At 39.2% G+C, this 17,664-nt stretch overlaps 2 protein-coding genes across 4 annotated transcripts in view; one reads left to right on the forward strand and one right to left on the reverse strand.

The window, feature by feature from the left end:
- Nucleotides 1-933: 933 nt before the first annotated feature.
- LOC127482499 (basic salivary proline-rich protein 1-like) lies at nt 934-2,469 on the reverse strand. The gene is made up of 3 exons (XM_051812851.1): nt 2,304-2,469; nt 1,257-2,192; nt 934-998 (listed from the first exon to the last, which is right to left on the reverse strand). The coding sequence occupies exons 1-3, from the start codon at nt 2,467-2,469 to the stop codon at nt 934-936; spliced, it is 1,167 nt and encodes a 388-aa protein (XP_051668811.1).
- Nucleotides 2,086-17,664, forward strand: part of GALNT1 (polypeptide N-acetylgalactosaminyltransferase 1) — an 88,413-nt gene continuing 72,834 nt past the window's right edge. For 2 of the 3 annotated variants that reach the window (XM_051812649.1, XM_051812647.1), the window contains exon 1: nt 2,086-2,218. The gene's annotated coding sequence lies outside the window, so the exon portion shown is untranslated. The remainder of the gene's footprint in view (nt 2,219-17,664) is intronic. The other variant, XM_051812650.1, reaches the window with a different exon arrangement.

The following is a 17,664-nucleotide window of genomic DNA, read 5'->3' on the forward strand; positions in this document are numbered from 1 at the left end:
ACTGTGCTGCTGCCTAGCACTCTCCTGCTTAAAGAGGCTGGGCTTGAAACAGCTTCAAAATATAAATCAAAATATATGGAGAAATAGGGTCCTGTATGCTACCTAGCAAACTAAGTACTCATCCTCAACAGATCTGGATATGAGGATTCTGGTTTTGTCTGAAGAAAAAGTATCGCAAGTGAATGGTTCGAAAACCTAAGAGCCTTTAAAAAGGCCTAAGTTACTTTTGAAGAAGGCAAGAGCAAATAGCACCTGCATATGTGGCAAACAGAATAAAAAACTCAGTCTCAGAGTTAGAAAAAATAAAAATACCATAGAACTAGTGGCGCTGTGTGGTGAGTAAAGGGCTATTACTAGTTAGCATCTGAACAAAAAGATCTTTAAAGAGAGAAATAAATGGAAGCAGCAGCAAAATTCCACACAAAATTATGAGGCATCAGTCTGACACGTGTTTGGCACTCACCTAACTTTGTCTGCACATTGTTTTTCCTTTCCCTGTTTAAATTCTATTTTGAATATAGGGTTCCTGCCAAGGAACTTGTTAAAAATGTTTATAATGAGCACAGCGTGGTTTTTGGGTTCTGTAAACAAATACCTCTTTAAAGTTGTACATCACTTTCAGAGACTTAAGATTCACTCGTCAAGGAAACCCAGTGTTTTCTTCACTGAAACTTTGCTAGTTAGACTTTTCTAAAGAGGGCATACCAACTTTGATCTATAAGCTGTAAAAAGCTGAATTTAAGAGTAGGAAGATGATAAAACACTTTCCAGAATTCGAGTGTCAAAAATATTCTTGAGGGGGGTGTATGTGTTTTTGTGCGTTTTTGTGCGTGATAAGTAATTTTCTAGTTATACTGAATAATCTGAGTCCACAAACATGGTTCTAGGGCAGATGTCTTAACATTTTGATGCTGCCTTGCCCAGGGGCCACTGCTAAGAGGCTTGTTGCAGCCTAACGAGGCGCTGCAACATTCTTTCAGCCATGGGTCCCAACATCGCTGCAACATACAGTCATATAGGGAGATCGTGGCGCACCACGTTGACGGTACCCAAGCTATGCCAAAGCTACCCGTGGCCCAGCAAGGAGCTGGGAGCTGCCGCTGACCCCCATCTCAAGGCGTAGGAAGGACAACTCAGTACCACGCGGTTCTTGCAAGTCCTCACAGCCCAGACCTACTTTCAGGGCGCACGTAGCTGCGGGTGCAGCAGGTGCCAGCACAGCAGGAATGACACAGGAAAACACCACACCTGCTCACCAGCTACAGACCCGAGACACCACGGGGAGCCGCAACCCCGGGCGGCGGCCACGCACCCACAGCCCACAGGGCCGTGCACGAAGCACCGCACACCCTGCTCAGTCAGGGGCCCCCGGGGCGACACGTGTTGGACCAGAACCGGCCCCAAGGGAGCAGCGCTCCCCGCACGGCGACAGGCGGGACCGAGGGTACTGCCGCCCGCCGGCTTTGCTACACCAGGGCGGTGGGCGGCAGTCCCCGACCTCGCCAGGTACCGGCACCCCCGCGACAGCGACCCCCACCCCACCACGGCGACCCCCGCACATCCGGGGCAGCGGCGGGGCGGAGCGGGGCCGAGCGGGGCGGTCACCGCCCCTTCCCTGGTTCCGCCTCCCCGCGCCGCCGCCGCCGCTGCCGCCGGTGATGGAGACGCGGCGCTGAGCGGGTCGGGCGGCAGCGGTGGTGCGCGGGAGAGCGGGCGGGGGCGCCGCCGTCGGCGGCAGCAGCGGGAGCGGCGGAGCGCGGGGCATGCGGGGCGGGCGCCGCCGGGGGGCTGCATCTGCGGGCTCCGAGGCGCCGAGGGAGGCGGCGGCAGCGGCTCCTCCGCGGGGCTCCGTGTGACCGCGCCGCTGCGCCCGGAGCGCGGCTCCCGGCAGCCGCAGGAAGAGGGGGGCCGAGGCGGCGGCGGTGCGGCGCTGCTTCCCCGGCCGAGGGGCGAGGCGGCGAGCGGAGGCGCCGGCTCCCCGTGGCCGTAGCGGCCGCCGCCGGCAGCGCAGCGGCAGCGGCGGCCGCGCCTCAACTTGGTGCGAGGCAGCGGCCGCCGCGACGAGCGGGCGGAGCGCGGCTGGTCCCCGTCCCCGCCGCTGCCCGGAGGATTTACCCCGCTGGACTCTGTTCCTCGGGCGCCCGGTGACAGGCGGGGTCGGCGGAGCCCTTCGCCTCTCCCCGACGCCCGCCCTGCAGCGACGGAGAGGAGGGCCGAGGTGAGTGTGGGCTCCGGGCGGCTCGGGTTCCGCTTCCCCCCGCGCTGGGGCTCGGGGGAAGGGAAGCGCCAAGTTTAGGCAGCGCCGGGCTTCTTCCCTCTCGGTGAGTCCGCGGGGGAGCCGCCGCCTGGGCCGATCGCGCTTCCTCCGAGCGGAGTGGCCCCGCCGGTGCTGCCCCGGGGGCAGCCGCCGGGGAGGACGGGCACACACAGCCCGCGGCTGCCTTCCGGCGGCTCCCCGAGGTGCTCCATGGTCGGGGGAGCTGGGGGCGTCCTGTTGCTGCGTCCGGGGGTCGGGAGCTGCTGTGTGTCAGCAGCCTCCGGCAGCGTGCCTCTGTGTTTGTGTGTGTGTGTCTGTGTGTGTGTGTTTGTGCAGGGGGGGACTACCAGGGCAGCATCCCCGACTCTACCTCTGCACCGCTGTCATATCAAGTTCGTTCAGTTAATGTTTATTATGTAACGTGTGACTAATATTTTAGACTTTCTCTTATCTGCTGGAATCCGGATCAGCCTTATTTTATTTCCTTTTAATTCATAAAGCTGAAGAAGGTCGGGGAAGCTAAGACTCTCATTCCAAGTGGTTGCCTACAGGAACTTAGTTTTCATGTGACTTTACCCGTGTTAACAGAGGGTTACTACCTCCTCCCACTTCAAGAAAGCAGAAGTGTGTGTCATCTGCCTTCTCCACCTCCACTCCCCTTTTATTATTAAGTCCGGGGAAGTTTCTTTAGGTCCTACTTGGTTTCAGCAAACTCTAGAACCTGCTACTTTGTAAACTTACTGGGTGAGATACTGAAATAGAAACTGATTTTTGTGCAGCAGCTGCTCAGAGAAATAACTTTTATGGCGATGAACAGGAGTGAAACAGTCTCTTCTGTTTATATAAATGATGTTGGCACTACATGAACTGTAAATGAACATAGCCAACAGCTGTGCAAACCAAAACTATGTAACTAACCATGTATTATTATACACTGCTGATCTCAACTTTGCTTCTTTGCAAAGGCATTCAAGATCATGCTACTCTGAACACTTGGAACACCACAGAAGTTGTTTTTCTTGTAAATACAAAGGATTGCTTATATTGGGAGAGCACTTTACTTTCTAGTGCCAGCTTCATCATTTTCTGTGACTTGGAATTTTGTCTCTGTCCTCCTGTGATGCTAGCCTGTTTTTTGAGTGGTATTACTAGCACTCTGAATTTGATTTTGCTGCATTTTATCAGCCTTACCTGTGAAACATGAATGCACATCAGAGGCAAATATTGTCAAATAGGGAGATTGTGGCAGCATGGTCATCTTAAGAAAAATGATACAAATGGTACCTGGCAAGGACACCACACACAAGCCACCCTTGAGATCAAGGTGATAATGACAACACGTGGGCTATTACTGGATGCCGTCTGTCAGTTCAGAACTGTAAGCTGCATGAATGAGTATACCTTATTCCTCATATACCTTGGTCCTGTAGGAATAGGGCTATTCAAAGACACTAATTAAAGTCATGGAAATGCTTTAAAAATACCATGTGACAGTCATTGCATAGCCTAGTGGTAAGGTGGTACTGTTACACTTTTATACAAAGATTTATTCCTCCCCCCTCATCATCTCATATTGGATTTTTTCAAATAAGTTCAGGAATAAGCTATACAGAAAAAGAATGGAGGTACTTTAGAATAAATTTCAATGCCAAATTGCTGCTTTAGTGAATAGTACCCTGTTGTCTTTGTTGCACCTGTCGATAAACTGTATGTTAGCTATAAAGTTGTTAAATATTTTTCTTTTTTTCTGTTACAGAAAGAGCATAATATTTGGGCTGAGAAGAAAATGTAGCTCAAGGGACACATCCAAAAATAGGGTACTTCCAGATACTTAAATCCTTTGAATGCAATTGACATTATGTTTAGTTCAAGAGGCAAGAGATTATTGACAGATTTTGCCTCTTATATTTGTAGTGATTTTTATTTTAGGGCACATAAGTGTCAGATTGTCCACCTAGCAGAGAAGTTTGATTCACAGGACCAAAATGGTATGGTCTTTGGCTCTGCAGTCTTACCCAGCCTGTGTCTTTAAGTGGCTTCTATGTGGAAGTGCAGGAAACACCTCTAGATGCAAGTTGACCTGTATTGGGAACTGTCAATACTTGTAAGGAAAAGGAATAGCCTACAGATTTAAATAGAACTATTTGTTTTGTGTGTGTGTGTGTAAGATGCATTAAAATACCTTTTAGCAGTTATTGTGGTGCTTTTTAAAATGGTGCTGTTTCATACCTAATCAATCACTTTATTAAGAATTTTGAAGTTCTTTTATCCATCTTAAATGATAATCAAAATCTGGAAGTATGTAGTGCTGTCCTTCAGGCCAAGTTATAGTGCATGTTTTTCATTCCAGCGTTACTCTTCAGGATCTTGATTTTTAAAGTTTGTTTGGAAGGTAGTGTTTTTGGTGCCCCCCTCCTCCCTTGCATGGTCAGCATGGTGCTTTTAGTATTGAAATTGTGACCCTGGGGTTTATCTGAAATTCATCTGGATGAATAGCTCATGACAGATAGAAGTGTTAAAGGAGGCAAATGTTGAATGTTTCTTTTATGGTATGGGTCTTGCACCAGAGCTTAATAAAACTAGACTTGGATCCTTAAATGGGATGTTCCTCATCTCAGTCCAATTTTTTGTCTTCCTTTGAATATTGACAGATTGTTTATAATAAAGATGCACTAGAGATAACTTCGAATATTTAATTGTGCATTGTATCAAAATAGCATACCTCTGAACTCTATACTTCCCCCTTTCACTGAACAGCATCCTTATTTCTGAGGATTAAGTTATTTCCCTTCTGCTTACATTGTTTAGTCTTTTTGTAACTGTGTTTTTTCATATTTTGCTTTGTGAATCTTTGATTTCTAATTCTTCACCTAATCTTACACTGCAGCAGCCTTTTTCAGGTAACAATAAAGAATGAAGCATTAATTTTATTAGAAGATACCACAGTTTTGCTAATGCTTGCCACTGCTGCTTTTGAATCTTGATATTCTTAATTTTCTACTGCAATGTTCTCATGTTGAGCAGAGATCTTTCCTGAGTTCCACAGGGATGCTTGTAATCCTCTTGTTTATACTAGGCCTACTTAATTTGGTAGGTTGCTGACTATACTAATAATTATTTAAGTTGCAGTGACACTTCTTCTGCATTTATTAACATGGAATTTTGTCTGCCACTGTATTATCTGTACATCATGGTTGATTAACTTCCAATTGATTACATTTTTGGTCTTATATACTTGACTAACCTATATAAGTATTAAGTTTTCTACTTTCTTTTTCAGCTCATTAATTAATACCTTTAAATGTTGCTTGCTTTATGGATCCTTGAAGCATCCTGTTGTTAACCTTTTGCCGTGTTGAAGTTTGATTACGTATTCATAGTCCAAGCTTCCTGTTTCTTGAGTAGGAATAAAATATTTAAAGCAAAATGTAACTGGAATCTGCAAAATATATCTGCAGTGTTGAAATCATGGCTTTTACTCGACTGTTAGCATCAGGTCTATTCTTGACAGAGGTATTCTAAATTTAGCATTCCAAAATAAAATGTTTTAACTGTATGCTTGTCACAAAAGCGCTTTGACACCATCTTCCACTGACTCTGGCAAAGCATTTTTTCCCATTTATGGCCTTTCTAGCGAGCTTAATCCATTATGTGAAATCAGCCCATTGTAAAAATCAATGGAATTGATATACTTTTAGCTAATGTATTAAAGAGCTGGCTAACTGCTCTATTATTCACTTTCTGATTGCTTAAATACGGTTTTGCACTATGAAATATGAAGGTTCTTAAGCGGCATTTACTTTCGGCTAAATTGGAATCTTGTGACTTTGAGCACTGCATAAATATCTCACGCATGTGCTGTTGTAGTAACTCCCAACTCATTGAGGCATTCTTACCATTGGGTTCACATAAAGGTCTTTTTATAATCCACGAGAGAGAATTAACTTGAATTCTGAAGACCTGGACTATTCACATTACTGGATAATGGTTTGTAGTTTCTTGTAGGAGATAAGATTTTGATTACTTGTGTCTTTGTTTGAAGGGCCAGTGGAACTGTGTAGTCAACGTTGAAAGATGTGTCTAGTCGATAACCTCAGTTGTCACTGAAAGCAAATGTGCTTGGAGACCTGGTTAGTTAAGAAAAGGTACCCTTGGCAAGATAGTCTCCCAAGATTGTCCCTTGATAGAATTTACCACCCTTGCTTTTGTGATCGAGCGTTTTATTTTCAATTATTAAAAAAAAACCACATAATTTTTTTTCTCCCTTCACTTCTTTTGCCTTTAAGTAGTAGGTAATTGTGATATGGAACTTGATTTGGAAATAGCTTCAAAACTTTTTTCTTGGCCAACGTATTTGGTTTTGGCACTAGAGTAGTCAGTTTTGTTTCTTTGGAATAAAAAGTTATCCTCAACAATCAGAGCTTTGTAATGGTGCCTTTTCACTGGAATCTGTGTTTAATGACCACAGCAACTCTCATTGATAGTTTCAGCTCATGTGTTTTTCCTTTTTTATCAGATGTTTTCCAGCATTTAAAAGAAATATACAGGTAGGGGTATTGAACAGTGTGTTGTGTTGCTATTCTGTGTAATCTGATGGTCCTCAAGACATTTCTTTTTGTTTTCATATGAGAAGTTACTGCTAGTGAAGAACAGTATAAAGCAGCAGCAATTTGCTGCTGTGGAAGTTCAACTCTGGGACCAGCTGATGTACAGCTGCTGTGAAATTCATTCCTAATTAAGGAGGGAAGTGTTTTCATAATTTTTTTTCCTGGTGCCATGCTGGTATCAACTTGCAGAAACTTATACTCTGTTAGAAAACTTATCCAAAAGATAAGCCAGTTCAGTGTTTTGTTGTCTAGCTGAAAGAGCCTTAGCATCCTTTGTAGGCAGAATGTATGAACTGCTCTTTTATTCTGTAATTCTCATATTGCTTTGTAAGACTTTGTCCTGTAAATTGTAAACCAGTGTAATATCGTAAGTGTTTTGGTAAGTCTACTTTGTTTTCAGTAGTACTAGTATTGGTTAAGCTGTACAAGTGTTAGAATCTCTAGGAATTATATTTATGGTGGAATTTCTTACGGTAGACAAACTCTTAGCATTTTTTTGTAGAAATAGTATTTCTTTGAAATGGGATGCAGTACCATTTTCATGTTGAATACCAATATATCTTCATATAAGGGAGTTCCTGTTGTGTAAATGAAGTCATACAACAAACTTTGTCTTCCTGGTTAAGTGGAACAATTGAGTCAGGATGATATTCAACATCCAAGTTGCTTGTGAAAACTTGTTAAAGGCAAGCAAGAGGGTATGACATGTTCCTTGACTTTTTATTTTTATAGTGCATTAGAATAGACTCCAGAGTTTCAGCTGGTGCTTCCTGTCAGCAACAGGAATGATGATAATAACACAGTGCATAAATATCTCACAGTAAGTAGTTCTACAGGAGGCAGGAATACTAGCCTCATTTTGTAGGCACAACATGACAACATTTATAGGTTGGACTTGATGATCTCAGAGGTCTTTTCCAACGAGACTGATCCTGTGTTTCTATGACAAAGGCCAACAGAACCTGAAGAACTTGAATCCCAATCTGTTTTCTTTTCCATAGCCACAGGTCATTGTTATCTTACCTTTTTTCATACCTTTTAAGCTTGTGCTCTGTATACTAGCAATGCTTTAGTGCAAATTGTGGATGATAATTAAAATTATGCTGAAAATTAAAAGGAAATTGATAATGCCAAATTATTCCAGGGAGAGGGAAACAAATTTTGGGGTTTGGGGCTTTTTTTTTTTTTTTTGTTTTTTTTTTTGTTGTCATTTGTGAGGAACAAACCAGGGGATGTAAGTAACAAACCAGGGGATAGGAATACTGGTAACAGGTCGGAATCACTTGTCAGTGTGTCGAGAGAGATTTGGGAGTGCTCATTACATATCTGAATTAAGTAGCTGACTGAAAAGCAGAATGAGAAATTGAAAAAATGACCATGGACGTCTGTAAAGAGAAAAAGATATTTAGTGCTGGTCTTAATCAGATGTCTCCACTACAGTGTTTTAAAATGAGTTTAACTACTGTGGCCAGGATGAGCAAGGACTAAGATGAAGCATAAAGATGTCTCTCACCTCAATCAAAAGTGGATAACAAACATGTAATTTCATGTGATCAGTTCTTAACTTTGCTAGGTGATAAATTTTTTTAAAGCAAAAAACCCAAACCAAATGTACATCTGAATCTTCAGATGGTCCAAATGCATATTAGTTGTAGGGGAAAAAATAGGATTGATCAGAGTTGTGTTTTCACTCAGTGACATTTATCAGTTTGATTACCATCATGAATAATTTAGCATTAAGATCAGCCCAGGCTCTTATGTGCATATCCTGTTCATTATGTTTCTGCATTAAATACATTCAAGAGAACATTCACTGATGGGGCATTTTTAAAGTATCTTTAAGGACTCATTTAAGTTAAAATTAAACTAATGGATTTATTTAATTTTCAGTTCATTATGTACTCAAGGTAATTGGGATTGATACACTTTTCAAACACAGAAGCTGAATCCTAATTCTAGATGCAAAAATCAGCTATAACTATTATTTCCAGACAATACTTCTGTAAGGAATTACTTCAGTTTCTGCTGATTAGAGTACTACCTTGAAGGTGCAGTTGGTGAGTTTGCCATAAGGAAGTTAAGGATGTATTTTCACAGAACTTTCTTTTTTTAAGACAAGTTTGTGGTTTTAAACTCTATTGTCTATACTGTCATGTGAATGAAATAAATGTCTGCTGTCTTTATCTTTGAAAAATGGTTAAAGACAGCATACCAGAGCAGTCCTGTTTCAAAGAGATAACAGGTCTATTTAGAATAACTAAGAAAACCCCTACCCCTGCTAGCAGTGTGTAACTTCGTTCATCCCTTTTCCAACATACTCTTGCAATTTTTTCTTCAGTACTCTCTGTTCAGAAGTTTAAGAAATATAGGTACTTAAATTAGTAGCAGTTTAGTAAACCTGTTTTGTTTTCAGTCTTCAAATTCTGGAGCTAGTGCGGACAGCACACAACAAATCCCAAGCTTCCTAAAGCACACCAGAGGTACTATGATTTAAATACATTTATTTTAAATTTATATTTCAAGAAAAATAAAACTTGCCTCATAAGGCTCTCTGCCTGCAAGAATGGTTATAAAATTGAAGTATTTTTTTATGCTGACGTTCCTAAATATTTGATTTTGTGGTTTATTTTTGTGAAATGAAAGTCTCAGAAGTGGCATGAAAAATACAAAGTTGTTCAGTAACTTTAGGGAGTAGAAAGGGACAGTACCACTTCCAGGAGCCTTAATATATGTCAAAAATTATACATTCTTTGTACCTTCTTACAATCTTTGAAAGGCATTCAGGTTCTTACCATGATCTGCTCCTTGCTCCAGTGCTGTTTATGTATAGAAAGGGTTACAGATAGGATAGGAAAGTCCAGTAAGTTAAACTTGGGTTTACTTGAGACTTAACTTTAATGTAGTTATCTGTCCTCTTTAAAGAACAACCTGGTAACCATTTGGAAATGTGGTCTGAGATAGCTGTGGGAAAAAACTCCAAGCTACTCAGTGGTCCCTTTGCTTCAACTTCTACTGTGGTTTATTTGGGTGCTGAAGTGAATAGGGAGAATAATGTGACAGGAAGGATGCCCAGGAATTTTTCATTCTTTGTAAAAGCTCAAGTTCCCTGCTAAAGCAGAACAGTGGGGCAACTGCTGCTATGTTAGATGGCATACTCATCAAAAGTGTTTTAGTTTGGGGTTTTTTTTCAGCTTCAAATTCGTTTTAACATATGGTGTCACAGGTTTTATGAACATTGGACTAAAGTAGTTTCAAACTGTATAGATCAACATCATCTTTAAGGACAGCTTAGGCTGCACAGAAGTAAATGGTTGATAATCTAGCCTTCAAAATAACCAATGTACTGAGAGCTTAAAAGTATTGTTAGTATAACTTTAGAAAAAATAGTGTTCATTATAGGTTTTTTGTGCTCTAAAATCCGTGTTTGATGTTTGGCTGTGAATAAATTCATTGAATTGCTGGGAGCTGCATTAATATTTTATCAAGTCTAAAATAAGTTGTATGTCGGTAGTTAAAATACTACTTGGTTGTACAAAATGTTAAAGAATGAGAAAAAAATTGGTACCATAATTGTCCAATAACACTAACAGACTCATGCAGAAAATATTAAACAATTCATCAAGTCTTGTGAAAGTGTAGTTGGAAGATAGATACCTAAATATAGTACATCAGAATCAGAGTTACTCTGACAAGAGCATCTGAAAAAAATCTTAACTTGCATGCTTGCATATTCAAAAGGCATATTGTACAGTTTTAATTTTTTTCCTTTTTTTTTTTGTATTACAAATTCAAGTGCTTTTTCATAATATTATTCACATTAATCTGCTATAGTGTCATCTCATCAAATGAAAAAGGGTGTTTAAAAACATGAAGAATTCTAGGAGTCTAGTGAGAAACTAGATCTGGTTAAAATATTTTAATACAATGAGCAGATTGTGTATGCAGAATCAGCACAAAACTTTTTTTCTCTAGCAAAATATACTTGTCAGGCTCTATATCTAATTTTGCACTGCACTTCTAAATCATAAAATCTTTATATCTGCAGCAGTTAATTTAAAAAAATTTAAGGTAACCAATTCCCCAAAAGAAACAAAGTAACCTTGTATGTTGAATTTGTTAAATCTTTAAAAAACTAACACTGTAAAACCCAGAAAACCAAGCCCCTTGTTTACTAGGCATTATTTTCATTCCTTCCTTCCTCATGTTTCTCTTTTAGTTGCTTTTGGATATTGCAGAGTTCTCAAATCATATATTTTTATTTTGTCTTTCCATGCCCAGGAAAACTAATCACTTTTCTGCAAGCAGCTAATGCTTAAAATCTGCTGTGCGTAAGAAACCAATTGACCCAATCTCAGCTGTGATCTGATTCACAGAAGTACAACAATATGTAATTTGCTTGCTTTGGATCATTTCAAAGCTTTCTTATACAGTTTTAGACTATCGTGACTATTCTTTTTTTTCCCCCGAAATTGTGCTTTCTCAAACACAGCAAGAACTTCTAAGAACTGAAACAATAGTTCCTCTTTATTTCACGAGTGTTGTGTATATTTGAAAGGCATCTAACAACTCCTTTTCTAACCACATTTTCCTTTTTGTTGAAAACTTCATAAAACATCTTGGCTTCTGCCAGAAAAACAATGCCTTTTATTTTATTTTTTTTATGGAATACCTCATGTTGCAGTAGAATTCAATAGCAATGAGTTGCGGTCACTAATTTCCACTAGTCCAATAGTTTGGATCACTAGCACTTTTAAACAAAGAATCCACAATGGAATGGTTTTTAAGATGAACAGGCTTTCTTTATTATCACTTCAATGCAGAAGAGTTAAATAGCATGCAAGTCAGGCACTGATTTCCAAGTCAGTTTCCAAGACCTTGCAGTCTTCATAGCTAAATTTTCAACTCCGCAACTGTAAAAATATTTGATACCAACTTTCTTGTAATAAAATCATCTTTTATTGCAGAGACTAATGAAATTATGATTCACTACTGCTTCCATGTGCAGGGATGAGTGGTACAGTATATTTCTATGGAGCAAACCCAAGAAGAATGTCTCATTATTCTAAGAGACTGCTTCTTTATCTATCACTTGTAAAATGTTTGCTACTTGTTAGTTTGAAACAGTTCGTATCAATTACTGTTGTAGCATACCAGCTTAAGTTTTCCATAATTTGTGATTTCTCCATTTCTGCCATTTGTTTGGGTGTAACATTAATTTTTATTCAGAAGGATGTGGTAATGATTCAAGAATGAGAGTGGAGAAATGTATATGAAAGAAATCAAAATAATAGAAATTGCTAATAATTTGGGTTCCTTGATACATAGTTTCACCTGGCTTCTGAAAATGAAGCTCAATGTTTTTAGAACATCATCACTTTTAGTATAACTCAAGTATTTCCAAAAAAAAAAAAAAAAAAGGAAGGAAATTACCTCAAAGTTAGCTCGCTGAGAATGTTCATTTTACTATACTGGTCTTGGAGAGTATTCAGAACGATGTAAAGTTTTGTGTTTTTCTTTGCATGCCAGTTTTTCTTTGCATGCCAATTATTTGACATAATTTAATTTACTAGAGAGATTTCAATGTATTTTGAATAACGTAGAGTTTGTTTGTGTTTTAACAATGTATCAAACTGTTACATAAAAAGGTAAATAGAATATACCAGGGGAGAGAGACAAGACTTCTTTAAGAGAAAAGTAATGACTCATTTTTGAAGTAAATTGAAATCTATTTATGGTCAGACATATTGAAGAGGAAATGATCACAATGGCCCAACTGACAAACACTAAGTTTAAAATTTCCATATCCAAGTCTTAGGTTTGGAGGAAAAGGAGATTAGTTTCGCTCTTTGGTGGTGTCTGGAACTGCTACTACTCTGACATCATGAAATTTGTAATGCGCTAAGCAGTCGCTTTCAGACACAAAAAGGAGAAGTTTAGACAGTCTTATGCAAACTTGTTGAAGAATTATTTTCCTTTTCCAAAAGGGATTTATTTCAGATGGAGGGGTAAAAATTATAAAGTATTTGTAAAATCTTGAGTGTTTATGGAGGAACATAACTGGAAAACTAGGGAAATTTTAAGACACTTCTATCTTAAAACTGTGTATATGTCTGAAAATCTTTGTATCCACTGTAAATGAAGGTTTATGGAAGAAATACTGTTTTCTGTTTAGCTTCAAAAAGAATGTTTAAGATTTTTATTTTTTTTTCCATGCATCCTTCAGGAGAGAGGAAAGTTAAAGACAAAACTTTAATACACAAAAAGTGAATACACAGAACTTGAAAGCATTTGGCTTTGATTGCATCTGTATGGATCAAATGTCCAGTCTTCAAGTGATGGGAGGGGCATTTCCCTGACTGTACCAGCACTGTCTTGGGTTCTGTTCTCTGCCTGCAGTTTGTCTGTTTTCTAGTTGTATGTCAAATATGATGACGACATGCCCTGTGGTAGTCGTTCTTGTAAAAGCTAATAGTGTTTGTAGTTGAATGCTTGCCCCAGTCAGGCAACAGAAATTGCTTTGGCTGGAGAGGAAAAGTTGCCTTTTTGAGACAGTTTGATCTCCTGCTCCGTTTATCCTCAGCCCTGCATCATGCTTACCTTGTGCCACCCTTCTCCTCCAATTTTTAGACTGCTTGTAGTCATACTTAATGGGCAAAAATCCCTAAAATATTAAATTGGCACAGGTTTGGAGAAAATTGATCCTAAGGAAGAAAGGCAACTCAACATTTACCAATTTTCTATCCTGCCAGTTCACCAGCAAGCCAAGCTTTTCACTGAGCAGATGGCATACCTAAACCTTGGAACAAACCCTAGCTTCTGATGCCTCTTGCTGATTTAGTAATTAAGAGACACAGGGAAGAGATCATAGTACTGTGTGGGGAATGGACATTTTAGAGGTGGAGGAATAAAGGAGAGCTCATAAGGGGCAGCAGCAGGGTGCTGGGGTTATGGCTGTCTGTGGGAGATCAACCCCAAAGTTCCGCTTTCCTTGAGGAAGCATAACTTGTTTTAACAAGGGCTGTTTGCAGATAGACTATAATTTATTTCTAAGGATCAACATTACACAGACATTTTTTTTCAGTGTGCTGCAGCTCCTACTGCATTTGGTTCTTTTAAATTATATAAAGGTAGCCAGCTGCTGCTACAGAGTAGTTTTTTAGAAGAACGTAGTGGTAAAAGTTAATCCACTTTCCTTGCATTAATGAGTAGTTTGTCATGTAGTTCAGTATAATTTTACTGAATGTGTTATTTTCTTATTTTTTTATTTTTAATGGGAGTAGTTGAAAGCTGCTCATAGAAAATTAGCTTTTAAAGTGGCTATTTTATAAGTATAACATCTCTTCTTCCTCTCTTGGAAAACCAAAGAGGAGAACAGGAGAGCAGACTACAGACAATTCATACATGTAAAGTATGTAAGCTGATATAATTAGGGAGAGTGATAACCTAGGTTATTTCCTTTCTGAATTGCATGAGGAAAAGGAATGAAAGAATCGCAGTTTACTGCAACTTTCAAATTGAGTTGTTGGATACTTAATTATGACCTTGTATCTTCGGTGGATGTGTTCTACACGTTCTGGGTAGCATCACAGAAACTATTAGGGAAGACTTCTTATGTTGCAAATAATAGTATAAACATGATATTCTCTCACTTTTCTGAATGAATGCTACTAGATGATATGAGGTGATATGATTTTAAAACTTGACTGTTGCTAAAGTGAAGTGTTAATGTAAGAATGGACATACTTTTAACATCATTCTCACCTACCCTGCCTCTGCTTTAAAAAATAAAATAAAATCTGATAATGAGACATTGCTTTGTTGACAACTGTTACAGAAGTAAATTGCCTCAAAGAGCAAATGTTTGAGTCTGAGGAAAATTGGGACTGGATGGCATAAGTGGTGTTACCAAGCATCTTTTAGTGAATAAAAGTAGTTGAGGGTGGGTCATAATTAGAGGCTTCGGTAGCATCTGAACAGGTTTTAAATGGGAACTCTTGTACACAATCCTTTTGATGGGATTAAAGCTGTGATCTCCAGCCTTCCCTGGACAACTGCACTGATCAATGTTATGGAAGTAATGACATCCACCTTTTCAATTTTTTAACTTATTGCAGCTACAAACAGTATTGAAGAGTCTCCTGGTCAGTGCTTTGTCTAAAGGCGTTGGGGGGCTCAAAATGAAGGCAAACAGGAACTGGGCAACATAAAAACTGTAGGAGAAGAGAACAGAAGAATTGACAAGAGAGAACAAAATGTAAAAATTTTGCCATATTTAAATGGCTAAATAGTATCTCCCTATTTCTTTTGTCAAATAGTGACAGTTGTGGAGGTGTAGCAAGCAGGTTAAAGTTTTGACTAGCATGATTTGCCTGTCTAGCCAATCTCACAGATGATAAAATCAGTTTGACCTTCTTCCTTCCTGCCCCTCTTGACCCTGACAAGGGTAAAATTTACTCTTGACATAGGATTTAGTTTCCAGGAAAATACCAGTGAAATCTTTACAAGAAATAGGATGAGTTTATATACCCCACTAAAATGTAGAATAGACACACTATCTGCTTTCATTTACAGCGTAGGGCATACAGCGTAGGCCCTGAGATGTGTTGGAGTAATTGTTTGGGAGGTAGATGTAGTTGGTGTATTTGGATGTGATGTCCTTTGAACAAAAAGTTACGTGGTAGTCCAAACCATGGACCATATATAAAAAGTTAGGTGTACATGTTCTGTAAATACTTGTGATTTTCTTTTTTGTACATATAGTGAAGATAGCTCTGAACTATAGTCTTTTACGAACCTTTTTTGCCATATTCATTCTTGATGAGTAAGCAGAATGTTGTTGTTATGGTGTGGAAAACAAAATTGAATTTTCCATTCTGTATGTAATTTTTCCATGAATATGGAATGTTGATAAGGCTTTTGCTGAAAGGATCATATATAAGTCGTCATATTTTTATTTAGAGTTTATGTAGAACTTACTTTCTGGAAGTGTGTAACACTTTTGGGTGCAAATCTAAGAGCAATACTGACAAATCAGTGGTTTGAGCATACTTGGTTTGTAGAACACTTCTGCTTGCAAAGCAAATAGCCATTCTCAGCATTTGGTACTCTTTTGAAGCTGATGAAGCACTTGAGCTGCTACTTATAAGTTGGTTCTACTTATTTTCTTTGAACGTAATTTGAAGCTAAATGTTCATATGTCATATCATAGAAATCCAGCTCAGGTATTTTGACAAATGGATCGTCTTCTCTTTTGGTGTGAGCCTCACAGGGAGGTATTTGCAAGCCCCAAGTTTTCAGTTGCTGAGGAAGGTCTTAGAAATGCTGTTTCAGCTGGTACTGCTTCTTTAGTTTGATGAATTGAATTTGAGTCTTTAAAAAACATACTACATTTCCTAACGTATACAAAAAAGTTAGTTGATACTTTCCACCTGAGGAAATGTTAAGAAGTTGTTTGCTAAGCATATGACTTTGTCAAACAGTTGAGCTGGGAGCTGAATGAGTTGAGAGGCTTTGTTTTGGCCTGTCACGAGGTGTGCAAAAGTGTTGAAAACTCCCTGCTTGCTTTTCTGGATGACAAGTTAAGCATTTTGGATAAGTAGTTTAAGACAGTGTAGTACTTCCAAAGATTTTTCCCATCAGGAATAAAAGCAATTCAGTGTTGATTGAATAAAAGTAGTGAATTCATTTTTTTTATTCCTTCTAACTGTATTTTTAAAAGGTACCTTCTTTCATTTTGGTGCTTGCTGAGGTGTCCTCTAGTATAGTATACCTGCTATCAAATAAAATGTTCATATTTTGTTCTTCTGTAAGTCGTAGTTCTCTGTATCCTGACCTTCTTTTCAGTATAGCAAGTACCTAGCCTAATTGTTACATTATTTTGTCTTTAGTAATATTGGTTTTAGGGGTTGATTAGAAACCAAAACATTCTGCATGTTTTCATATTGCTACCTAGCTTTTGATGTACGCTAGGATGAGCTTCTATATGGAAGATGACTGTTTCATCCCATTTTGGAATATTCAAATGAGAATTATTCCTCAATCCTGAATCAGTCAGGTGTTTTAGGGAAGCAAGGGTTCATACAACTGGTGTCTTTCCAGTTACTGAAAATGCTACATGGTCGAATTCATATCTGAATAACTGATAGAGATTTCCAGTAATGCAAGTTTCTCAGACCCTGAAACATTCTGCCAGGTATGAGATTAATAATCCTTCCCACATGATGTTATGATGTAATTCACAATGTTTTCGGGCCAGCTGCTAAAGAGATGTTTAAAATGAGATGAAAAATTGATACAGAATAACTGAAAAAAACCAAAGAATTGGAGAAAATAGAAGACATAATTACCACATAGTAGTGGTAATTATGTGATTTAGTGAGATTCAGTGTAAAAACAGTGGCAACTCCCAAAGTTTAGGAATTAAGTTGTTAGCTTAGTGAGCATGCCAGTCTGCCACTGTTGCTGAAGTAAATAGTCTTTTCCTGGCCATTCTTTCCCTTCCTTAGGCATGTACTGTGAAATAGATGGCAAAATTTTCTGGAGTGCAGTATATATCTGTGCTGAATTAGCTCTAACTTGTACCCAAATGAGATGTCAGAAAGGAGCGTGGAGATAGATGCTTAGGGACTAGAGGACATTGCCATGCTTTCCTTGAGCTGCAGTGCTGATTTTCAGTATTCTTGATTATTTTTTTCCTCTTATTTTAGGCATGATGTATATGTAAACTGCATACCTTGTTTCCTGCATACCAAAGTATCTTCTGGGTTCATGCTTGTAGAAAGAAAGACATTGCAAACAGCT

Source organism: Manacus candei, unplaced genomic scaffold (genome assembly GCF_025592945.1).
Source record: "Manacus candei isolate 608988 ecotype Guabito, Panama unplaced genomic scaffold, ASM2559294v1 h1tg000088l, whole genome shotgun sequence".
In the NCBI taxonomy this organism is placed as follows: domain Eukaryota; kingdom Metazoa; phylum Chordata; class Aves; order Passeriformes; family Pipridae; genus Manacus; species Manacus candei.